We start from the raw sequence: 25,861 nt of genomic DNA on the forward strand, positions 1-25,861 counted from the left end.
GCCAAGGGCAGGGACAACTTCCACTGTCCCAGGTTGCTCCAAACCCCATCAAATATCTCTCAATTTGTTGATTTTCCCAGAATTTTTCCAGCTGTCCAGGACCAGGCTTTTCCTGAGAGATGGATTCCCACTTTGGAATATTTCTACATTTACACTTCCCATCTTTATCATCTGTCAGCACCAGCAGTTTCTGACCTATGGAGCAGCTGAATAGGAGATTTTGGAGCAGCTTCTTCCTCATTTGGGGAAGGAGAAAGGCTGGAGAGAGCCCTGCCCTGGAGTATTGAATCCCAAAAATCTGCAATCCTTCATGAACTCAGTTCTGGGTTCCCTGCCTTGCTCTGAGTTCCACCATGAGGGACAGCCACCAACTTTTTTCCATAAAAGTCTCATTTTGGAATGGGGGTGTAGGGGTGCACACCTCAACCTTGTCCTAAAAATGCAGTCAGGATGTGGCCAGGTGGATTTGGGATATGGAATTTGGGAAGTGGGGCTGTGCCAGGTAACCACAGCCCCCCTGGAGACCCCTGGACAGGTTTTCCTGCTAATTCCTGTTTAAACCCACACCCCATTATCCTCAAGGATCATCGGAAACATTCCCTGTTCTCCTCCCAACCTCCAGGCTCCGAGACAACTGCGGGCAGTTGTTTTATTGTCCCAGCACCTCGTAACTCCTGGGAAGCCAAAATTAAAGCCAGGAGTGAACAGAAATCCCATTCTCCTCCGAAATGTGCGTGCCCAAAACGTCTTCTCCTAATGAGCCCCCTCCCTGCACCCACATCCCACCCCTTTCTCGTTACTCAGGGAAAAGATGCCCAAGTTGAAAGAAAAGGAAAATAAAAAACTCTTCCCCACAAATTGCAGGTTTCCAGTGGTGTTCCAAGGCTCAGGAGACCTCAAGGATTTGAACCAGCTGAGGTTTGAGGGAGGAAATCAGAGCTTGGGGCTCTCATTGGGAGCAGATGCTCAAAACCTCCCACAGATTTCTGCCCCTCCAGCTCAGCACTGGTTTCTCAGCAGGAGATCCTGGGAAGAGGTGGGGATAAATCCCTGAAATTGGCTGTCTCATCCCAAATTTAGCCTTCACATTTCCTGCCCTGGAAGGGTGGGAAAACGTGAGGGTGGTGAGGCACCACCAGAGATTTGGGGCTGCCCCTGGATCCCGGGAAGTGTCCAAGGCCAGGTTGGACATTGGGGCTTGGAGCAACCTGGGATAACGGGAGGTGTCCCTGCCCATGGCAGGGGTGGCACTGGATGGGATTTGAGGTCCCTTCCAACCCCATCCCATCCTGGGATTCCCTGGCTCTTTGTGCTGCCTCTCCAAGCCTGGGCTGATCCTTCTGGAGAGCCTGGAAGAGCCACAGTAAGAACATCCCAATTCCAGAATGATAACGCCACAATTCCAGAATAGTAACACCACAATTCCAGAATGATAACACTCCAATTCCAGAATGGTAACACCACAATTCCAGAATGGTAACACCACGATTCAGGAATGGTAACACCATGATTCCGGAATGGTAACGCCACAATTCCGGAATGGTAACACCACAATTCCAGAATGGTAACACCACAATTCCAGAATGGTAACGCCACAATTCCAGAATGATAACGCCACAATTCCAGAATGGTAACGCCACAATTCCAGAATGATAACACTCCAATTCCAGGATAGTAACACCACAATTCCAGAATGGTAACACTCCAATTCCAGAATGATAACGCCACAATTCCAGAATGGTAACGCCACAATTCCAGAATGGTAACACCACGATTCTGGAATGGTAACACCACAATTCCAGAATGATAACACCACAATTCCAGAATGATAACACCACAATTCCAGAATGGTAACGCCACAATTCCAGAATGGTAACACCACAATTCCAGAATGATAACGCCACAATTCCAGAATGATAACACTCCAATTCCAGAATGGTAACACCACAATTCCAGAATGATAACACCACGATTCCGGAATGGTAACACCACAATTCCAGAATGATAAAAGCTTCCCAGTGTTGGAATTAGAAATATCAGGAATTCTTAGAATTTTGAATTTGTAAGTCAAAGTTTAGAGTTAAATGCGGGATTTGATTTAAGACTCGGGAAAAAGCTTTTAAATTTAGGTATTAAAAATAAAAATGTAGATTTATAGTTTAAAGTAAAGACACATTAAACTAAATAAAATAAAGTTTGGAGTTTTGGAGTTTAAGATATAGAAAAAATAAAAGGAGTTATAGAAGTAAACAAAAAGATTAGAATTTAGTCTTATAAGTTTGTGTAATATAATTAACTAAGAAATTTATACTGTAATATAAGTAAAACTATTAAAATATTAGGTTTTAAATATAAATATTTTTATTAATACTGTTTTATTAATCAATAGCTCCTTAAAAAGTCTTATAATTAAAGGCCTTGTGATTTTTTTTAAAGTCCTGTATTTTAAAACTCAGAAGTCCCATCTCTAACTTATTCAAAACTCCCCACAAAAAAATTACCACATCCCAGGATGGAAAGCCTGTCCTTACAGGAGCTGCTCATCCTGCCTCTATCCCCTCTCCCATATTTCTGTGCATCCACAGTTTCCTTCAGGAACCACCTCCAAGAGGCTCTTCCAGGAGCAGCCATGACTTACCCCAGCCAAATAATGTGAATCCCCAGAGATATTTCTTCTCTGAGAAAAATGCCATGAAGATGAGGCTGTGGAGATAGAGCCCTTCCACCAGGATCCAGTAGTAATTGGTAGCCAGGAAGTAGAGGAAGAAGGTGACAGCTACTTTACAGCCCACCTGCAGCGACCACAGAAGGACAGAGAAGGAACACAGGGTGAAATTCTTGTGCTGCGCAAACACATTGAGGTGGGGTGGGGAACAAGGTGGAGAAAGGAAATAAATCAGAAAAATCTGTTTCAGGGTTTTTTGTGACATGGAAAACCTGTGGAAGAGCAGGAAAGATGAACTGTTGGGAAAAAAATCCCGAGCCAAAGATGTTTTTTCCTACAGCAGGCGAGTAGAGAAAAAGATGATGGCCTGATCCTGCTCTCTCCCAGCCTGGTGATGAGGGGCTCACACACTTCCTAGAGCAGTTAGGGTTCATCTTTCCCAGTGTTTCATCTTTTCCCAGTGTTTCATCTTTCCCTGTGTTTCATCGTTTCCCCATGTTCCTTGTCCATGTTGGAGACCAAGGGGCCTTGGCCCACTTGTCCCAGTCTGGGTGTCCTGCTGAAGTCACAGCACTTGGAATTACAACTCTTTCCTCAGCTCATGGAGAGACCAAGGTGGGATGGAGTCACCCCCTCCATCCTGTCATGGATGTCCACACCAGGATCCTCCAGATCTGTTTGTCTGTCCCCAACAACTGGGAACTGTTGAGAAGGCTCCTGCTGCCTTTGGAGCCAGGTGTTCCAAGAGCAAACAGGACCTGGAGGATTTTCCCTGGATACCCCAAGGTGTCCCACCTGAGCTGCAAGGTGGGAGATCTGGGAGAGACTTCCAGGACATTGTGGAGATAAATGGAGTCCTAAGCTGAGCTCTTGCTCCACGCTGAGCTGAAATCCTTTAATTTTTTGGGAGCAAAGCCTTGACTGTGGCCCAACACTTCCTTTGGACAAAGCTACCCTTCTTCCCAATTTCTCAGCTCCAGTAGAGACAGTCTGCAAAATATTGGTGCCACTTTGGGATTAACCAGTGCAAAGCCAGATCTTGTCAATGTGGATATCCTTGGAGTCTGGGAAGTTGGATTTTCCAGGAATTCTGTGGCTGCCACGTCCCTTGTCCATCTTTGTGCTGTCCCTTCCTTTAAGAGGAATGAAAAGGACTGACAGAAAATGCCAATAGTAATATCTTGGAAATAAAAAAAGATTTTTTTTAATCCTGGCACAGCTCTTTTGCTAATTTTTTGTCCATCAATATATACACCTATACATATATTTGCATATTTATAAGACATGCACACATGACACTCATTTTCTTTCATACACAGAGGGAGTTAAAATAGATTAATTTAAAAATTCCCTAAATTAATTAATATTTTAATATTTATAAAAAATCCCCATCTAGGTTTAATGACATTTTCTATTTTTTTTTTAATATCTATTGCCTCATGCAGGAATGTGAGGCACTAATTGCAAAGTTCCCAGTTTGCTTGGAAACAAAAGAAATCCATTAATTGTCGCCTTCATTGCTTGTTTGCCTTGCAATTCCAAAGAGTGGGAAATGCCATTAAATACTAATATCCAAAGAATGCCATAGATTATCCTAATTATTCCTTATAATGAGCCCAGCAAGAGGAGAAACACCAAACAATGCAGTGAAACATTTTGTGTTCTTTCCAAAAAAAAAGGAGAGTTTTGGAGCGTGTTGAACGAGACTCTGTAAATTAATGACACAGATGTCCGGGGTGGGAAAGGAACACAATGACAAAGTTCCAGTTGGGACACTCAGATGCACAGTGGGACATTCCCAAACCCTCTGATTTTTCACAGGGTGTTGCTGGTTCCTGGTTGTAGCACAAGCTGGGAAATATTTGAGAAGCCAGGCAAATCCACAGGCAGGAAGTTGACCCCAGAATCCTTGAGGTTGGAAAAGACCTCCATGACCATCGAGTCCAAGCTGTGCCTGATCCCCACCAGAGCACCAAGTGCCACATCCAGGAATTCCTTGGACACCTCCAGGGGTGGGGACTCCAAACCTTCCTGGGTGGTTTCCAAGGCCTGAGCACCCTTTCCATGGGGAAATTCCTGCTGGTGTCCACCTGAGCCTGCCCTGGCCCAGCCTGAGGCCGTTCCCTCTCCTCCTGTCCCTGTTCCCTGAGAGCAGAGCCCGATCCCCCTGGTTGTCCCCTCCTGGCAGGGAGCTGTGGGAAGTGAGAAGGTGAGAAGGATCTGGGCAACATGCAGAGCCCAGATCCTTTGGAAATCCCATCTTTTTGGCAGCTTGGGAAGCAGGGGTTGTGTTCCCTGAGGTGGGGAGCTGGGATTTGCTCAAGGGATTCATGATGGAGTGGGGTTCATCCCATGCCTGGGAGTTTCACAGCATCTTCATCCCAAAGGAACCCAAAGCGCTTTACAAACTCCTGGGTTTCCATGGGAAATCCATGATGGGACCAACGACAAGTAGAGCCAAGACCTTCAGGATGTGGAAAATTGAGGATGGGCTTCATCTCTCCAAGCACATGGAGAATGCAGATCTTGCCATCAGAGATTTTTATAGAGTGAACTCCCCATGGAATTTTGGAGAAGAGTCCAACTGACCTCACTTCCATTTTTATTTTGGGATGTTGACTTGTCTGCCTGGGTTGACTGCATTGACTCAACCCACCATAAATGGAGCCTGAGGTTCAGGTCGGACAGCAGCAGGAATTTCCACATGGAAAGGTTGCTCAGGCCTCGGAAGAGGCTGCCAGGGAGGTTTGGAGTTGCCATCACCGGAGTTGTCCAAGGAATTCCTGGATGTGGCACTCAGTGCTCTGGACCGGGGACAATGCTGGGATTGCAGACCCACCAGCAATTCCAAGGTTGGATGACCTTGGAATTCTTTTCCAACTCCAACTCAATAATTCTGTCTGAGGTCCCTCTCATAGGCACCACCTCCTCTTTTTAGATGAGCACCACTCTTTCTGTGACCAGCCTCCCCCATTTTCCCTTCCAAAATGTCTTTTCTTCCACATGGGAGGGAGAAAAGTCGTTCCCCATCTGTGGAAATGTTGTGAGCCAGGCTGGATGTTCCTCGTGCTGGGATGGTCAGGAATGCTTCCACAGCCATAAATTCCAGGAGGCATCAGGGGAATGGAGATGGGAATCAAACCATCAACCTTGACTGCCATGGGAACAGCTTTTCCTTAGCTCATGAATTGGGAATCCCTCTGAACCAATGGACTGAGAATGGGAAAGGACAGGAAGAGGCTGTGAAAGATGAGTAGGGTGGAAAACTCTCCAAAAGGGGGTAAGTGTTGAACAGAGAGGACAAAGACACGAATCCTGGAAAACCACTGCTCTGGGAATACTCACAAACTGCGATTTATCCGCTGGAGGTGCTTCCGTGATGGATTTCAAGTCCTCCTCGGAGATGCGCTCCATCTCCTCCAGGGCTGACCCGGAGTACAGGACCGCGTCCTTCACGAAGATGCTGACGGCCCTCAGCATGAAGGACACAAACAGGTGCATGTGGATGTAGTTCCTAGTGCAGTGCAAACGTCTGGAAGAGGAGAAGAAGGATCGGGAAGTTCAATCCAGCTGTTGGATGGAGCCATGGCCACTTCTGGCCCTGCAGAGCCCCAGCTCCTCCCACTGGCACCTCATGGGGAGCAGAGTGATGGTCACGGCTCCCTGCTCTCCCATGGGGTTGGGAAGTGGATTAGTACCTTCTCCAGGGGCTTCAGGGAATCATGGAATGCTTTGGGATGGATGGGACTTCAAGCCCATCCAATCCCACCCCCTGCCATGGGCAGGGACAGCTCCCACTGTCCCAGGCTGCTCCAAGCCCCGTCCAACCTGGCCTTGGACACTTCCAGGGATCCAGGGGCAGCCACAGCTTCTCTGGGCACCATATGCCAGGGTCTCTCCACCCTCTCAGCCAGGAATTCCTTCCTAAAATCTTCTCTAACCCTGCCCTGTGGCAGTGGGAAGCCATTCCTGCTATCCAATCCACTCCTGCTCTTGGATTCCAGAGGCTCCAGAACTAGGGGCCACTGGAAACCTCGCAGACCTTCCTGTAAACCATTAATTTTTTTGTTCAGCTCAATTTAGGAGCAACTCCAACAGTAACTCGGGTGTGCTGGGCTGTTGTCCCTGTTTTCCTGGAGTAAATGTCATCCTTTGGAGCAGTCTGTGGGCTCCACAGCAATGGCAGCAGTGACCCCACAAATCCCAGTTGTAAAGCGCTTTAAGGTCCTTTTTGGAGGAAAAGCTTTTTTGGGGATGGTGAGAGGTGAATGGGTCAGAACCAGGAGGAAGAGGGGTATTGTGGAATCAGGAATCAGGACTTTGGGAAGAAGGAACTGACCTCTTGGGGTCCCCTCTGTCCTCTGGAGCTCTGGCGCCATGCCTGAATTTATGAATGGATTTATATTCCTCTTAAATCCCAATAATCTGCACTAATTAAAGGCTGCGGTTTTATCCCTTTTGCAGGATGTTATGATAACAACACCAGCTGTTCTCTGCGCTTTTATAATCCAAATTACACCAAGTGGAACTGATGAGGTTTATTGAATGAGGATTGGCTTTGTTCCCTGCATTTGAAAGGAAGTCAATGAATCTCTGGATTATTGAGGATAAAATCTGGCTTGATCCCTGCTGCTGCTCTGATCCTTGGGATAAAGATGCTCCTGCACAGTTGCCCAGGTGGTCTGGGCTGGAAATGAAGTGGGATAAAGATATGGATAAAGAAAAAACAGGAATTCTCTTGCACACGTGGACATGGAATATTTTAACAACCTTGCCAGTGTCCAGTGGGAAATGAAGTGGAGGGAAAAGGTTGGGAGAACAGGAGTGTGGTGTTGGGATGGGGTCTGCGGTGCCCTTTGGATTGGGTTTGTCATGGATTTGGGATTTGCTGTCCAAGCAACTCCCCCCTGACACGTTTTGCTATCTGCTGAGAGCTCTGAGCACTTTCAGAGCCCAAAGCCACACATTTCATTCCCAGTGTTCCGTGTCCAGGGCTTGGCTCAAGCTCCCCAAATCCCTCTGGAGACACCACGTGGATGTTTTGGCCCCCACCAGCTCTTGTCCAGGCCCTGCTGTTTTTTTAGGAGAAGACATGAACAGACATCAAAGAGAAGCAAATCTGGGGCTCAGGGTTTGGGGTCACCCTGCTCTATGGGGTCACCAGATAGAACATTCCCAAAGGACAAATCCCTGGATATGGGTGACACCTTTCATCCCTCCCATCCCATGCTGTTTGTGCCCGCAAGAATCCCAGAATCCCAGAATGGTTTGGGCTGGAATGGACCTTAAATATCCCATTCCTATCCCAGCACCTTCCACTATCCCAGGCTGCTCCAAGCCCTGTCCAGCCTGGCCTTGGACACTTCTAGGGATGGAAGCTGCAACAGTGGAGTGAGGAATGGATAATGAGGGTTCAAAGTGGCATTTTGGGGTCTAAATCCCTTCAAAGGGCTGGTGGGAAGGGAGGGGACACAATGGAGTCAGGAGGGTCATTTTTGGATCCCTGGGAAGAGCAGCAGTGTGAGGAGATCGGAGGAATCAGCCTTGGAGTTTTCCATCTCTTTCAACTGGTTTATCCTTCACAAACATTCAGCCTTAGAGTGGGATTTCCCTCAGAGAATCTTATTTCTCTGCAAATCAGCCATCTAAAGCTAAGCCAGTCAGCTGCAGGGATGACAGGGACAGAAAATCCTGGACAGTATTCCAAGGGATTCCTGGAGATGCTCCTCCTCCCATTTACTACAAAGAGGGCCTGGAAAACTCCACCTGAGGGAAGCAGAAGGAATTCCAAAATCCCACCCACCATCCCCCAGGAAGTTTGCCCTGGGATACCCTAAAACGGCCCAAATCACAGATGCCACCACCACTGGTGGCTTCCTGAACTGCGCCACCCCAATTTTTATCCTTCCGGAAAAACTCGCGGCTTCTCCGGTGTCGCTTAGGTAAAAACAGAGCCGCCTACCTGAAGTATCCCAGGATAAGGACAGCAACTGTGAGGGATCCCAGGGAGATGGAGTATCCAACAGTATAAATCAAATAGAGGCGATCAAAGACCTCCTGCAGCAGAAACGATGGAGAAAACAGCGTCACATGGGGAACGCAGCCCTCCTGCACCACACAACCCTGGCAGCACACAGAGCCCAGATCCTTCGGGAATCCCATCTTTTTTGGCGGTTTGGGAAATGGGGTTTGTGTTCCTTGAGGTGGCGAGGTGGGATTTTCTCAAGGGATTCATGATGGAGTGGGGTTAATCCCATACCTGGGCGTTTCGCGACATTTTCATCCCAAAGGAACCCAAAGTGGTTCCAACAAACCAACAAACTCCTGGCCCAATTCAGGGATCACTTGGGAATTTTCACGTGGACAAAATGCCTGCTCAGCTGGGAATTTGGAAGGAATTAATGATGGAGTGGGGTTAATCCCATACCTGGGAATTTTGCGACATTTTTCATCCCAAAGGAACCTGAAGTGCTTTACAAATTCCTGGCCCAGTTCAGGGATCACTTGGGAATTTTCACCTGGACAAAATGCCTGCTCAACAGGGAATTTTGCAAGGCATTAACGATGGAGTGGGGTTAATCCCTTGCCTGGGAATTTCTCAGAGTTTTCATCCCAAAGGAACCCAAAGCGCTTTACAAACTCCTGGCCCTGTCCAGGGACCACTTGGGAATTTTCACCTGGACAAAATGCCTGCTGAGCTGGGAATTGTGCTGGAATTGCACAATTTAGCCATTGCTGGATGACTGATGTGCAGGCTGGGGGAGCGTAACCCACACCAGAAAACAGAGGAAGGAAATACTTTGGCTATGGGATAGGAGGAAAAAAAATCACCTGCGTTTATTTTTCCCTTTTTTAAATCCCAAGCAGCCTCTGCCTGTGGTTATCCAATCCAGACACAACCTGAGCTTGCCAAAATCACATTGGAAAAGGCTCTGTCACAGAAGAGTTCTTAATAATTAATCATTTAGGAAGTTTTAGGTTGTTATTTTCCAAAGCTGGCCTTGAAAGGCTGAGGTTTCCATTAAATATCGGGATATTTTCCTTGATCCTGCAGCTGAGCTCAGGGATTCCTGGAAAGGGTTAAAATGCCTGCCCCCATTCCAGCCTGCCCTGCCTTTCCCAGACTGATTTTAGCAAAAAATCCCAAAAAACCCAACCAATTCAGCATCTTTCTCCTCATTCCCTTCGACCTGCCCACGGGGCTGCAGTAACGTCAGGAATGCTGGGCTCTGAATGACAGCTCTGATTGGGATTTGAGGCTTGGAACGCTGTCCTGGAATGCCAAACCTCAGCCCTATTACATCAGAATCCACAGATTTGGGAATGTTTCTCTGCGGTTTGCGCTGGAGGAGCGAAGCCCTTGCCAATATTAATTTACTGAGTGTGTCTGTGCGTATTTATGGGATATTTTTATAGATTTTTATAGATCTGTCTGTGCAGGCAGCAGGCCCTGAAAAGCCAAGAAGAAGAGATTTCAAAGCTTTCAGGGAAAAATATCCTGGTGTGATTTTCCTGCTGCCAAGCTGGAATCCTCCTGGAGGTGTAAAACATTTGCCTCCATAGTAACAAATGAAATAATAATAATTAATAATAATAGTAATAATAATCTCACTCCAAGGTTGGAATTTTCAGTAAAAGAAAAGTTGTGAGGCCTTGACAAAACATCCTTGAGCCCCATTCAGAAATTTCACTGGGAAGATCCACCTTCCTATGGGCGGGAATGTCCTTGGGAAGAGCCTCTGGATTGGCAGGAGGTCTTGGAAAGCTGAGTGCTCTGATTGACCACAGGGCGTCTCTTTGAAAGGAGGTTGAGCACCAAGAGCCAAGGCACAGAAAGCCTCTCCTGGAGCCCTCCTTGGAGGAGGAGGTGCCCCAAATCCCACCTGGAGTCACTCTGGAAAACCCTTGGGAAATGAGATTTCTTGGAGGGGGTGCTCAGATCCTTGGAGCATTCAAAGGGAAACCCTTTAGAGCAAAAATTTCAGGTTCTCCAATTCCATTTCCCCCTCACTTGGAGTTTTCAGGAGCTTTTCCTCCCTGGGTTTACCCACGAGGGGACAAAATCTCCAAAGGAGTTCCATGTATCCCAAAGGAGGTCCCAGCTCCATGAAAACCACAACGAACAACCAGGAAAGATCCTCCAGGTAGGAAAATATTGAATGATCTGCCAGCTGCAATGACGATCTCCATGGTCTGAGGAGCGTCCTTAGGGACCTGAGACGGATGGGAAGTTAAATAATTCCCAGAAAACTGCAAAGGCCACGATGGCCAAGCCATGGACACAACCTGGAGATCCATCACTCCAGCAAGTTCCCTGGAAGTCTCCTGGAAGTCCACCCTGAGGAGAGACTGACCATCCCTGGTCATCCCTTGTTGGAAGAGGCCAAACCTGGCCTTGCCACAATATCCTGGTCTATAACTTGTGGCAACTAAACCAATGTGATTCAATTTAATTATAATTTAATCAGAATATTCAGGGCTTTGAGCAACCTGGGCTGGTGGAGGTGTCCCTGCCCATGACACAGAGTTGGAACTGGCTGCAATTCAAGGTCTTTTCCAACCCAAATCAATTCAGGATTCCAGGATTCTATGAATTAGATTCCTGCAGGAACCCTCCACTCTTTCAACTCTTGCCATGTGTGCAAAAGGAAAAAGGAAAACCAGACAGAGGAGGAATTTTTCTGGTGGCAAATCCTGTCCTGAGTTTCATGGAGCTGTGCCCTCTATCCAAACTTTTCTTTTCATCCTTTTTATTCCCCTTTAGGACTCAAGCTGTGAAGCTGGGAGGGATCCAGTGTTTTTTGAGGAATGGGAAGGCTGTGAAAGGCGGGATCAGCAGCACAGGGAAGCATAAATAAGGATTTCCCAGATGGAATTTCTGCAAAACTTCTCTCAGCTGCTGATTCAGGTGTCGTTAAGGACACGTTTGGAATGGGGGGTTTGCTGCTTTGAGCGATAAACAAAGCCAGAAAATCTCTGTCCTTGTTTTTCTTGTATTTTTGTAAACAGGAAAATAGGACTGAATAAAAAGATAAATGGGATATTCACAAAATGGGATAGTCACAAAATGGGATATTCACAAAAGGCACTGATTTCCAAAGCCTCAGGGAAAACTTTGAGTGTTTTTGACCCTGTTCCCACAGGACTCTGTTCCAGAGATTCCAGGCCCTTAAATCCTCCCAGTCTGGGATCAGCTCCCACAAAAGACCCCCAATTTAGCTTCAGACACTCCCATTTACTCTCAGACACCCCAATTTAGACATGCACGTCCATAAAAATAGTCTTTAAGCTCCTTTCCAACCCAAACAATTCCAGGATTCTCGGATTCTGTTTCCAGGAATGCACCAGACCAAATCCATAGGCATGGAATGAGGATGGCACCTCGGGGTTAATTGAAATTATGAACAAAACATCTCCCAGATAATTTTTTTGATTCCTCCACAGACTTTAAAACCTCTGCCCGTGCCCTGCTGCAAACGCCTGACACTTTGCTGACATTCCTTTGTGGAAATTGGGGACAAAACAATCCGAAGCCGTTCCTGTGCCGTCACTTTGAGGCTCCACAAAGTTGTTTGCTTTTCCCAGGACCCCAGAGAGCTCCAGGACTGCTGCTAGGAACAATGGGGTTTAGATAAAGCAGCCCTGCAACACGCTGGGCCCTTCCCATTGTGTTTGGAAGGGGATGGATTCTCCAGGCCCCTCCGAGTTCCCGGGAAGCCGTCAAACCCTCACGCTACAGACGAGCAGGAGCAAATGAAGACAGGATTGGGGTTGGATCTGAGCATGGCCCATGCTGCTGGTGGTGGTTCCCAAGCTGAGCCAACCTCCCAAGTTGCTGGCTCCGACTCCCCTTTCCTGGCATTTTGGGAGGTGGAGATCCCATTCACCCTTCAGCTCACCCTTGGAAAGAGGATGGGTTGGACCTGCTTTAAAACCAGCTGTGTTTGGCATCCCTGTTCTTTTGGGGGAGATGGGAATTAGGGGAAATTGCAGGGTTTTGACCCAAACATGCCATTGCTGCTGCCACTGTTGGAAAAAGGGCCCTGAAAAATGATCCTGCTGCTATTGGCTGGATGTGTGGAAGGTAAGGGAGCCACATTCTGTGGTTGTATGGAATTTGGAGAGAAATGCCTTAAAACCTGCCTGAGGTTCATCACTCATCATTTGTGCTGCATTTTATCCAGAGATTGAGGAGCTCCAGGAATACAGGTCACGCTCCCTCCTGGTTATAGGGGAATTCAGGGAACAAAGGAGAAGGGCCAGGCCAAAGGTCCTTTTAACTCTGCTCCTCGTCTCCTTCATGGCCAGGAAAGGGGTGCTTAGGGAAGAGTGTGGAAACAGAACAAATCCACAATAAATAGGAGCTGCTGAAGAAAATCCAGAGGAGGTCACAGAGTTGCTCCAGGGCTGGAGCCCCTCTGCTCTGGAGCCAGGCTGGGAGAGCTGGGAATGTTCACCTGGAGAGGAGAAACTCCAGGGAGAACTCAGAGCCCCTGGCAGGGCCTGGAGGGGCTCCAGGAGAGGGACTGGGGACAAGGATGGAGGGACAGGATGAGGGGATTGGGTTCAAATTGAAAGAGAATCGATTCAGATGGGGTATTGGGAAGGAATTCCTGGCTGGGAGGGTGGGGAGGCATGAGAATGGAATTCCCAGAGCAGCTGTGACTGCCCCTGGATCACTGGCAGTGTCCAAGGCCAGCTTGGATGGGGCTTGGAGCAGCCTGGGACAGTGGGAATTGTCCCTGCCATAAGGGACAAGACCACCCAGTGCCACCCTTGCCATGGCAGGGACACCCCCCACTATCCCAGGCTCCTCCAAGCCTTGTCCAACCTGGACACTTCCAGCTGATTGTTCCCTCCCTCTTTAATATTATCTGGAAGGAATTTGAGGAAACACTTCCCTGGATTGCTTCATCCCACCTGGCTAAAGGAGGATTCAGCCTCCAGGGCTGTCAGTTCCCATCCTGCAGTGGTGATTTTCCCCGAGGAAGCAGCCCAGGAGCTGTTGCTCCCCGGGCAGTTACGAGCTGTTAATTCTGCAGGCTCTGATGGCTTTAACACACTTTACTCTTTGCAGAGAGCGGTTTCCGAGCTGCTCTGTGTTAAATAATCCCCATTTATTCGGGGCAGGACACCAGCTTGCTCTGGAGCCCTCTGTTTGCTGCTTTGGCCAATCTTAAAATTATCCCAGCATGGCTAAAATGGGAAAACTCCCCACCTAAACAAACATCCCTGGCTGGAGATGTGTGCACGCACATGGTGTTTATTTAGGTGTGGATATCTCCAGCTATCTATAGGTTCAGGCCTATTTCCAGAGATAGCCAGCAAATCCATATATTTATAGCCACAGACAGTTGGTTTTCTTTTCTTTTTTTTTTTTTTTTCTAAAAGCCCAGTTTCTTAAAATTCCCTCTGGTTGCATCTGCTCGGAGTCAGACACGATCTCCTGGCAGAACCTTGGGTAAATGCAGCTGTTGGTGGTGACGCAAAGATGCTGCTCCCCAGGGAGGGAAATAATAATAGAAAACCATCTCTCGTTCAAGACAACGGCTCAATGTGGCCAAATTCCCCTGTTCTGACATCTCTGGACATATTTGCTCCATGAAAAAGAGATATCAAAGGAAGGTTTATTAATCCCAGGGCTGCAGAGCCACATTTAAGTGTGACAAGAGGCCTTGTGTGCTCTCTGTGAGTAAAGGCATCAGAACACTGAGGGAAAAAGCACATTTTTTTCCCTCTCTTTTATTTCCAGAGTGGTTTTCATACTCCAAGGCCCAAGAGACCTGCAGAGGATGCACAGATAGTGCTTCATTTGTCACCAGAATTCAGCCACCTCTGTGATAAAATCACGGAATTTCATGACAGGGCACAGAATCACTGAGGGCAGGGCTGAGGAAAAGACCTCTTGCAAATAGAAGACTAATAATAATAATATTAAAATTAATAAAGAGATGTTGTTGAAAATCTACTCCATGAAAAAAAGATATCAAAGGAAGATTTATTAATCCCAGGGCTGCAGAGCCACATTTAAGTGTGACAAGAGGCCTTGTGTGCTCTCTGTGAGTAAAGGAATCAGAACACTGAGGGAAAAAGCCCATTTTTTTCCCTCTCTTTTATTTCCAGAGTGGTTTTCATAGCCCAAGGCCCAAGAGACCTGCAAAGTATGCACAGATAGTGCTTCATTTTTCACCAGAATTCAGCCACCTCTGTGGTAAAATCAGGGAATTTCATGACAAGGCACAGAATCGCTATGAGGGCAGGGCAGGACTGAGGAAAAGACCTCTTGCAAATACAAGGCTAATTAAAAAAGAAAAAAGACAACAAACCAATAATAATAATATTAAAATCAATAAAGAGATGTTGTTGGAAATCTGCTCCATGAAAAAGAGATATCAAAGGAAGGTTTAATAATGCCAGGGCTGCAGTGCCACATTTAAGTGTGACAAGAGGCCTTGTGTGCTCACTGTGAGTAAAGGCATCAGCACACTGATGGGAAAACCACATTTTTTTCCCCTCTCTTTTATTTCCAGGGTGGTTTTCATACTCCAAGGCCCAAGAGACCTGCAGAGGATGCACAGATAGTGCTTCATTTGTCACCAGAATTCAGCCACCTCTGTGATAAAATCAGGGAATTCCATGACAAGGTACAGAATCACTGAGGGCAGGGCTGATGAAAACACCTCTTGCAAATACAAGTTTAATAATAATAATGTTAGAATTAATAAAGAGATGTTGTTGAAAATTTACTCCATGAAAAAGAGATATCAAAGGAAGGTTTATTAATTCCAGGGCTGTGCTCTCTGTGAGTAAAGGCATCAGCACACTGAGGGGAAAAGAACATTTTTTTCCTCCTCTTTTATTTCCAGAGTGGTTTTCATAGCCCAAGGCCCAAGAGACCTGCAGTAGAATGTCACAATCATTCACAGTAATTGGACTGTCACAATAATTCAGCCACCTCTGCGATAAAATCAGGGAACTCTGTGACAAGGCACAGAATCAATGAGGTGAGGAAGAGAGCTCTTGCAAATATAAAGTTAATGATAATAAGAATTAAAAAAGATAAATAGATATAATTAAAAAGCATTTGTTGATCAAGAGACGATTTAAAAGCTGGCAGAAACATAAATTTTTTCTGTGTTCTTTGCCCTGGGTAAGCATCACTTCAAGTAAGACCAGCCTGGTCATTTAATCTGAACAGTGATGATGGTTTAATTTGTCTTAATAATAAATATTATTCTATTCACCTTTGTATCTATAACAGAAAATTCCTGGCAGAAGATGCCTCAGCTTTGGCTACAGGATAATGAGGATTGAGATTTTGGGATGGGTTAGTAAAACAGCTCCTTAAGGGAAAGCTGATGAGGAGCAGTAATTTTCCAGAAGGTTGAGAATAAAAATGAGGTGACACCTCCTGTAAATGTCTCTGCTGGGAAGCACAGCCCGAGTCCCCTGTGCTGTGACATCCCTGTTGTTGGAACCCTGGGCTCTGAGAATTTCCGATTTCTGTGCTGCCAGACACTGACCCCCAAGAGAACACTGCATTGACCTGAGGCCCTGGAGAAGCTTCCAGAATGGAATGACAGAACTGGGATTGTGGGTGTGGAGTTTGGATAGAAGTGTGTGATATCACAGGGTGGGAAACTCAGAGTTTAAGGGTTTAGAATAGAGTAATGGATATAAAGCAAGGTAGAGGTTTTAGAGTGGAGGTTTGTCTCCTTCTACACCTTCTTCTTTACCTTCTCTTTCTTCTTCTTCTTCTTCTTCTTCTTCTTCTTCTTCTTCTTCTTCTTCTTCTTCTTCTTCTTCTTCTTCTTCTTCTTCTTCTTCTTCTTCTTCTTCTTCTTCTCTTCTTCTTCACCTTTTTCTTCTTCTTCTTTTTCTTCTTCTTCTTCTTCACCTTCTTTTTCACCTTCTTTTTCACCTTCTTCTTCTTCTCCTCCATGGGTTTGGGTGGTTTTGTGTAATTGGACAAAAAGTCCCCATTGCCGCCATGGGTGGTTGGTTATTGGGTTAAAAGTGAAAATAATTAAGGTGTCATTTTTTAACTGGACAGTTGATCCTTCAAAGGCCTTGCAGAGAGAGAGATGGGGCTCCATTTTTAGTTTGTTGGAGTGAAGTGCTGCAGAACTCAGGGTTTGTGAGAGTGTGACAGAGATAAGAACTGATAAACATCTGAGCCCCAACAAGAAACACCATCTCACACATTTAATCCCAATCTTGGCAGAAAAAGAAGCAAAGACTCCTCACCCTGTGACCACTCAGGGGACACAGACAAAGTCAGGCACATCCAACCCACCACAGGAGATTTTGCTTTCAGCCTTTTAAATCACCCTGGAGGTGGAAAGTCTCCATTTCTTCCTTGAGGTGAAAATAAAAATAAAACTGTGCAACTCTGTTGTTCTTTGTGCCCTTCCTTTAGCAAGTCACCCTGACAAGTTCTGACAGTGGGAAGTTTAAAAGGAAGGATGTCCTTTCCCTAGGGGAAATCTTGGAAATCATCTGGACCATTCTCACCCCAGGGTGTGGGATGGGGGAGATGATTTCAGAAAATTCAAAAGTTTGTGCACTGATCAAGGTGCTCCATGACCCCAACACCTGCTTCAGGACCTTCCCAGAAAACTCTGGGGCTGAAAGAGTTCTTTCTACTATGAACTGGGAAAATCCCACCAAACTGGTTCTAGAAGGGAACATCATCCAGGCCTTTGCTGGAATGGCTGGAGCAGCACCCAGGGACACAACCTTCTGCTCCTTGTCCACATGAGAGAAAACACTCAGCAGCTCCAAGAACTCATTTCCTCCTTTCCCTCATTTCCTTATTTTCCTAAATCCTTGCATTCATGAGTTGCTTCACTCTTAAAGAGAAAAAAACAACAACAACAAAAAGCAACAAAACCCCCCCCAAAAACAAAACCAAACCAAAACAAAAAACAATCAACCAACGAAAAAAAGCCAAACTAAAAACCAAAAAAAACCTAAACAAAAACAACCCCAACTCCAAAAAGCCCTACTCTGTGGTTAAATTTAAAATTAAGAACATTGTCCCAGAGGGCCCCTGGATGATCCTCAAGGAAGCTGTGGTTAGATCCTTATCTCAGCTGTCTGGGATAATCCTCCCTGCAGCTGATCAGTTCCTGATGCCATGCCCCGTGTCCAAGGGGACTCTTCCAAGAGCCACTGGAAAACCAGAGGGTTTGGGTAAATTCCTTGGGAATTACAGGTGCGTGTGGGTGGGAACGTCATTCTCCGTGGGACAAGGAGTTCACAGCCTCCCAAGGGACACCAGGGACAGCTTTGCTGTCACCTTAGCACGGAATTCCTTCCAGACTTCCAGCATTACAGAGCCCCAGGCTGGCTCACGGGGAAGAAGGAAATTTCTGGCAGCTGCTATTTTATCATTATCTGAATTTTTGTAAATTTATGGTTCACGGATTTATTAATTTTATTTTTCCAGGAGCACACCATATTTGAAACCCTTTCCCAGCTTTGGACTGGTGTCATTGTTTCCAAATTTTGACTACACCAGAATCAATTCAAGATCATGGAACACCACTTAGATTTGGGTGGGAAGGGACCTTAAGGATCATCCCATTCCCACTTCCTGCCATGGGCAGGGGCACCTCCCACTGTCCCAGGCTGCTCCAACCTGGCCTTGGACACTTTCAGGGATCCAGGGGCAGCCACAGCTGCTCTGGGCACCCTGTGCCAGGGCCTCCCCCTCCTCAGCCAGGAATTCTTTCCCAATATCCCATCTACATCTACTTTCAGCTCAAAGCCATTCCCTGTGTCCTGTCCCTCCATCCCTTGTCCCCAGTCCCTCTCCAGCTCTCCTGGTGCCCCTCTAGGTCCTGGCAGGGGCTCTGAGCTCTCCCTGGATCCTTCTCCTCTCCAGGCTGGACACTCCCAGCTCTCCCAACCGGTTGCTCCCGGTTTGATTCCACATGTGTTTGGACATTCCCTCCCAGAGACAGCCACAAAAACATTGGAATTTTTGATAACAACCTGGCAGCAAAATGATTTCCTGCTGTGGCAGAGGGAGTCTCAATGCCATGGAACAACCTCCAACCACTTCTGAGCGTCCCCGAGACCGCTCCAATTTTCCCCAAGATCCCTTCAGGAATGGGACCATGGCAGCTGCAGGAAACTTTTCTGCATTTGAGGACAATTTTCCAATCAAATCATTGCCCATCAAAGCACGATGTGGCTTTGGCAAGCTCAGGACGGGTTTCCAAGAGGAGGAAGATGAGCTGGAGCTCATCTGGGGTTTTAAATGAGACAGAGGTCCGTGGGTTAGCCCGGCGTGAGGCCAGGAATTGCTGCTGTGTGCAGGAATGGGAATGCCTACCCTTTCCCTCGTCTCGTTGGTGAGGAACTTGGCGCACTCGCTGTAGTTGGCCCAGGTGCGGTTGTTGCCTGGGACCAGCTCCCAGCTCCCGTTCAGGTCACACCGGCGATAAGCGTGGCCTGCCGAGAGAGAGAGAGGAGACATGGAATGAGCAGGAAAACGGCAGGAAATTCATCCCAAATTCATCCCAAATTCACCCCAAATTCATCCCTGCCCAGTGAGACAGGAGACATGGAATGAGTGGGAAAACGGCAGGAAATTCATCCCAAACTCATCCCTGCTGAGAGAGACGAGATATGGAATGAACAGGAAAAGAACAAGAAATTCATCCTAAATTCATCCCTGCTGAGAGAGAGGAGACATGGAATGAGTGGGAAAATGGTAGGAAATTAATCACGAATTAGTGGAAAAATGGCAGGAAATTCATCCCAAATTCATCCCTGCTGAGAGAGAGGAGACATGGAATGAGTGGGAAAATGGCAGGAAATTCATCCCAAATTCATCCCAAACTCATCCCAAATTCATCCCGAACTCATCCCAAATTCACCCCAAATTCATCCCTGCCCAGAGAGAGAGGAGACATGGAATGAGTGGGAAAACGGCAGGAAATTCATCCCAAATTCATCCCTGCCCTGAGAGAGAGGAGACACGGAATGAGTGGGAAAACAGCAGGAAATTCATCCAATATTCATCCCTGCCAAGAGAGAGGAGGTATGTAATGAGTGGGATAATGGCAGGAAATTCATCCCAAACTCATCCCTGCCTAGAGAGAGAGGAGACATGGAATCAGAGGGAAAATGGCAGGATATTCATCCCAAATTCACCCCAAATTCATCCCTGCCGAGTGAGAGAGGAGACATGGAATGAGCAGGAAAACAACAAGAAATTCATCCCAAATTCATCCCTGCTGAGAGAGAGGAGACATGGAATGAGTGGGAAAATGGCAGGAAATTCATCCCCAGGTGGAGCCTGTTATAGGCTGCATATATTATCATATTGGCTTTTCACAAATACTGAAATGGATTTTATGTGTGTGGTGTTAAAGGAACTTTGTTATAAAGACATAATTTTTATTTCTCTTGTTAATCACGCTCACTGAAATAGCTGATATCAGTGTGCTTGTGATAAAATGCCTGCTGGGATGGGGTAACACCCAATGCACGGTGGGATGGGAATTTGGAATTTCCTGTGCTGGGTTCCACGCTCACCTTTGTGGTTGAAGTCGTAGATGTACTCGGGGCAGGGCATGGCCACCACCTTGCCGGGCACGCCCTCGGGCCAGCACACGATGCCGTCCCACTCCGGAAGGCAGAATCCATCTGTGGGCGAGAACGGGGACAAAGAGGAGTCACCACACCTGCGGAGGGGACCCCGGGGCCTGTCGGTTTCTCGGCTGTTTCAAAGACCTGGAAAGGCCCGGGGTGGCCTTGGGCAGCCCGCGCTTCAAAGGATGAGAAGAGGCTTCAGGGTTTTTCTTGGTCTCAGTGTTTATTAATTGTTTATCTAAAAGATTTTCTCTTGGCCCGACAGAGGTCTGCTCAGCAGCCAGCCATGAGCACACTGAGAGCCCCCGGGGTGGTCACCTATCCTTATACTCAAAATTACGTATACAATATTTATCATTTTTCCCCAATACCTTTTACCCTTATTAACCAGTGCACTTTTAGTAATAACCAATCCCAAAGTGCCAACATCACCACAGAAGATGGAGGCCAAGAAGAAGAAGAAGAAGAAGAAGGAGGACAGGACACGCCCCAATTCCTCCATCTTACTTCTCCAGACCCCCCTGTACAGAAATCCCAAACCCTGTGTTTTACACTCTAATTAACCCATCCCTTCACCATTCACCCAGTGAAATCCTCCCATCCTCATACAGGTGTCGTCTCCTGTGCAGGATCAAAGTCCAGCCACCAGGCACTTCTGGCAACATTCCAGGACTCCCGAGCCCCCCAAGGGTGGTCTCGGTCACTCTGCACCTCAGTCCTGAGGTGCTGAGATCCCACAGGGGCCCCCCTGCTTTGGGGGCTCTCTGTGAAGAACCAGCACTGGCATTCCATTGGGAAATCTGTCCTAGGAATATTGCCAGCTCCTTCTCAGAGTGTGGCTCTAGAAGGTGTGAATTATCCCAAGTTTTATTCCACAAGTACAAACTGTGTCCAGCTCTGGGATCGCCAGGATCGGAATGATGTGGAATTGCTGCAGAGATCCAGAGGAGGCAACTCCAGAGAAGTTTCTCCCAGGGCTGGAGCCCTTCTGCTCTGGAGCCAAGTTGGGAGATCTGGGAATGTTTATGTGGAGAGGAGAAGCTCCAGGGAGAGCTCAGAGCCCCTTGCAGGGCCTGGAGGGGCTCCAGGAGAGCTGGAGAGGGACTGGGGACAAGGATGGAGGGACAGGACACAGGGAATGGCTTTGAGCTGGAGGAAGTAGATTTAGATGGGATATTGGAAAGGAATTCCTGGCTGGGAGCTTGGGGAGGGGCTGGGATGGAATTCCCAGAGCTGCCTCTGGATCCCTGGAAGTGTCCAAGGCCAGGTTGGAGCAGTCCCATGGAGGTGTCCCTGCCATGGCAGGGGTGGAATGGGATGATCTCCCCAGATCCAGGACCTGCTCTTGCCCTTGCTGAATTCCAGAAATTTCCTCCCTGCCCATCTCCCCAACATGTCCAGATCCCTCTGAAGGGCTCCACAGCCCCCCAAGGCATCTCTTACTCCCAGCTCCTGTTCTCAGGGAACTCCTCTGCTTTGGGCTGGGTAACTGCACGCACCCATGGAATTCCAGCTGCAGTGCAATAATAATTTTATTAATTCTCAATAAAAATTGAGAATGAAATGCTCAAAGTGGCAGATCCGGCCCAAATCTGCTCCCAGAGTTGTGTCTGCCCTCAGGCACGAGGTTATCGAGTGCAGGACACAGGAGACACCTGGGAAGCAAAAGGAACAGGAACCACCCATGGTATTTTCTGAGACCCTGTCAAAGGGAGGAATGGTGAATTTGACTCCATGCTCTTAGAAGGCTAAATTATTGTTTTATGATCTATATTATATTAAAGAATACTAAACTAAAGAATACAGAAAGGATACAGACAGAAGGCTAAAAGATACTCATAAAAACTTGTGACTCCTTCCAGAGTCCCGACACAGCTTGGCCCTGATTGGCCAAAGAGTAAAAATAACTCACATGAAACCAATCTAACAATCACCTGTTGCTAAACAATGTCCAAACCACATTCCAAAGCAGCAAAACACAGGAGAAGCAAATCAGAGAATTATTGTTTTCATTTTTCTCTGAGGCTTCTCAGCTTTCCAGGAGCCAAGTCCTGGGCAAAGAGATTTTTCAGAAAATATGATGGTGACAACCACCTGCTCTTATCTGCCGAAAATTCCTCATGGAACTCGCAAATAAAATCCAAATTTGTGGAAATCCAAACAGGGCCAAGATCTCAGCATCATCCATGGATATCAAAGCTTCCCACCACGGAGGAATTCATCCTTCCTCACCAACGTGATTCCCCAAGATTAAAGGAAAATCAGGATTGCCTCAAAGCCCTTTGGCTGGTCCAGGCTCAGAGCCGACACGGATTAATTCAGTTTGGTGGTTTTTAGGATGTGAAAAACACTGAAAATCTCATTGTTTAGCAGCTGATTTCTTATCTCTGATTTAGTGTGGATGAAAAGGACCAGACAAAACTCAGCCTTTCTTCTAAATCATCAGCTGGGAGTGTGGGTCAGGAGCAAAAATTCCTCAACACCCTCGTGATAAAAAAAGAGGGAAATAATTTATTCCATTTTCTCTGCTTCTTAGGAGGAGAAAAATACATTTCCTATTCATGAAAACTGGGAAAACCCTTCCCTCTGGCTCATTATTTGCAGGATAATTTACACTGGGAAAAAAAGAGTTGATTTATTTCTCAGTTCTCTGGAAGGTACAAAAGACAAAGGAAAAAACCCAAAAAACAACACAGGGCCCCACAAAATTTGGCTCAGGACAAAATGTTGATGTCCTTGACGTCTTTTCTGCAGACAAGAAAGTAAATAAAGATTTAATGGAGCCCTCAAAGTGCTCTTGCCTAAAATAAAATCAGTTCTTATGACAAAATAAATCAATTTGAGTAAACATTAAAAGAAACACAGGGGAGAAACAACTCTGAGAGAAAAACAGTCCTCCAAAAGTGCTCTGAGAGGGAAAATCTCCCATTTTTCCAAAATCTTCACAAATTGCAAAGGGCAATGTCACTTTTAAGAGGTTTCATTTCTCATCCCACCAAAATATGTGGCCAGAAAAGAAGAAAGTGCTAAATTTTGTGGTGGGTGCATCCTCCTTGTGCTGGAAACATGGAAAACTAATAACAAACCACACAATCATTGATTTTTGGGTACTTTGAGCCCACAAATCCTCCCCAAAAGCTGAAGGGAACAGTGGTGGGACATCTCTGGAATGCTGCTTTATGGGGGGATGATTTGGGGAGCCAAGATCTGCCCTAGAAATAGTTAAAAAGATGATTGCTGCATTTAAAATTGTGACCTCTGCTGGAAATGATTCCTTAAACGATTTAATCCTGAGTCATCAAAGAATTATCCTGAGTCATCCTGAGCATTAAGTGCTGATAAGAATCCAGTGGGACTCAAAATTCGGGAAGTATCTGAGCTTCCCAACAGAAGGATCCGTCTCTGTTACCAAGACCTGAACCCCTCCAGAGAAATCTCTTCCCCCTCGTCTCCATCATCTCTGGCTTCCTTGCTTGGAAAAGCCATTCCAGGAAAATGTGGAGGAGGGACAAAACACCTCAGTGATGGTTTCCTTCCTGGAATTCCCCGGTGATGGATGATGAGCTGAGGGAAGGGCGGGTGGAAATTTGGGAGCTGCCACCTGGACACTGCCCTAAAATTCAGGATAACAGAGCTGCTCCCTGAAAATCCTGGGAGCCACGGGGGAAGGAGAGAGGCTTTGGGTCAGGAACAGGGATTGTAGATAGGGAAACCTGATGAGGAACATCCACAGGTCAAGCCAGGATCTGCTGGAGCTCCTGGAATGATTGGAGGAGGTCATACATTGACTGAAACTCTTGGAAAACCTTTTTCAAATGGAAATACGGACGGATATCAGGAGTGGCTGTACTTTGGGATTGTTGGATCCACATTCCTGGGGTTCAACACAGCCAAAAGCTCTTTGTCCCCTCCGTGTCCTGGAGAGGAGCCTCACCATCCTCCTCTCCTATCCCAAATCCCTCCAGTCCCCCCATCTAAGGAGACCTCCTGGGAGCACAAGGGGGAATGGGTTTAAACCACATTAAATTCCCACTAATTATAAGGAAGAAATTTTTAAAATGACAATTATAAAAATGTATAATTTAAATAATTTTTATAATGAATTTCAAAATATCTTTTATATAAAAACTGTAATTTTTAATAATTTTTATATAATGGTGGAACACTGCAACAGCCTTTCCAGAGAATTCGTGGATGCTCCTGGATCTCTGGAAGTGTCCAAGGCCAGGTTGGACAGGTCTTGGATCACCCTGGGATAGTGGGAGCTGTCCGTGCCATGGCAGAGGTGGAATGGGATAATCTTTAGGGGCCCCTCCCCAACCCAAATCATCCAATGAACCTCTGATAAAACAGGAAAGGAAAATCCCATATTTCCCATTGTGTTGGAATCCAAACAAGCCATTCCTTTCTATTTGTTTCCCCAAAGAGCTCCTCCAAACATTTTTTTCCCTGAATTTATAAAAACATTCACAGTATCAACAACTTGGCTTCTCCCTTTGTTTTCCTTTTCGCCTGATCATTTCTCCAAGGAGATCCAGGCTGAATTCCAAGAAGAAAGCAGAAAATTGGGGAAGCTTGGCCTGTTAATGATAAATCAGTCCCTCCCGAGACCCTGGTAACAATATTCCAAAGCACAGAGAATTCCAGAGGATCCAGTTGGAAAAGCTTATTGCAAACCTCTTGGAATTTTGGTGAAACTGAGTTTGAGGGTTCCATTGTGCTGTTTGAATTTATCCAGTTTGAATTTATGAAGTTCAGGACATGGAGTTGGAAAAGTCACACATTTCTTTCCTTGGAAGAAATAGTAGGATTCAGGGATGATGGAAGTCCAAAGGAATTCATTAGCTGTTAAGAAAACAGGGAAATCTCACACATATCCCACATCCCAGAGTGTTTTGGGTGTGTATCCATCGTCCAGGCAAAGCTGAAGGGACAATCCTGTTTATCCTTCAGGGATTTGCCTCTTCCAAATCCAGAGCTGTGTTTCTCACGGATGGAGACATGGAAGGTGGGAACGGCGCTGGAATTCCTCATGATTTGAGGACATCACTGACCACTTCACTGCTGGAGAAATGAGTCCTGAAGGGAAACATGAGATCCCTCCAGGATCCCATTGGCTCTTGTCCACCAGGACTTCTCTTGGATCAATTCTTCCCCCTTGAAGCACACGGAAGTTGAAGTCAATACAAGATGGGAACAAACAAAAACTCTCCTTGATGACATTCCTGAATAAATGAGATCTGAAGGGAAACAAGGGATCCCTCCAGGATCCCACTGGTTCTTGTCCACCACCAGGACATCTCTTGGATCAATCCTTTCCTGCTGAAAGTTGCAATCTCAGGGCTTGGAAGTTGAAGTAATTTCAAGATGAGAACAAGCAAAAACGCTCTTGGATGACATTCCTGAAGAAATGAGATCTGAAGGGAAACAAGGGATCCCTCCAGGATCCCATTGTCTCTTGTCCACCAGGATATCTCTTGGATCAGTCCTTTCCTGTTGAAGGTTGGGATCTCTTGGATCAGTCCTTTCCCGTTGAAGGTTGGGATCTCTTGGATCAGTCCTTTCCTGTTGAAGGTTGGGATCTCTTGG

General features: G+C 46.5%; 1 protein-coding gene across 1 annotated transcript in view; it reads right to left on the bottom strand.

Annotated features, from left to right (window-relative positions):
* Positions 1–25,861, bottom strand: part of PTH1R (parathyroid hormone 1 receptor) — a 94,312-nt gene that overhangs the window by 16,417 nt on the left and 52,034 nt on the right. The window contains exons 3-7 of the mRNA XM_058020942.1: positions 20,216–20,326; positions 19,008–19,126; positions 8,628–8,722; positions 6,011–6,197; positions 2,639–2,792 (exon numbers count right to left, since the gene is read on the bottom strand). Of these exons, the coding sequence (XP_057876925.1) occupies positions 2,639–2,792; positions 6,011–6,197; positions 8,628–8,722; positions 19,008–19,126; positions 20,216–20,326 (666 nt within the window). The remainder of the gene's footprint in view (positions 1–2,638; positions 2,793–6,010; positions 6,198–8,627; positions 8,723–19,007; positions 19,127–20,215; positions 20,327–25,861) is intronic.

The sequence above is a fragment of the Melospiza georgiana genome, chromosome 1, assembly GCF_028018845.1.
Source record: "Melospiza georgiana isolate bMelGeo1 chromosome 1, bMelGeo1.pri, whole genome shotgun sequence".
Taxonomy (NCBI): domain Eukaryota; kingdom Metazoa; phylum Chordata; class Aves; order Passeriformes; family Passerellidae; genus Melospiza; species Melospiza georgiana.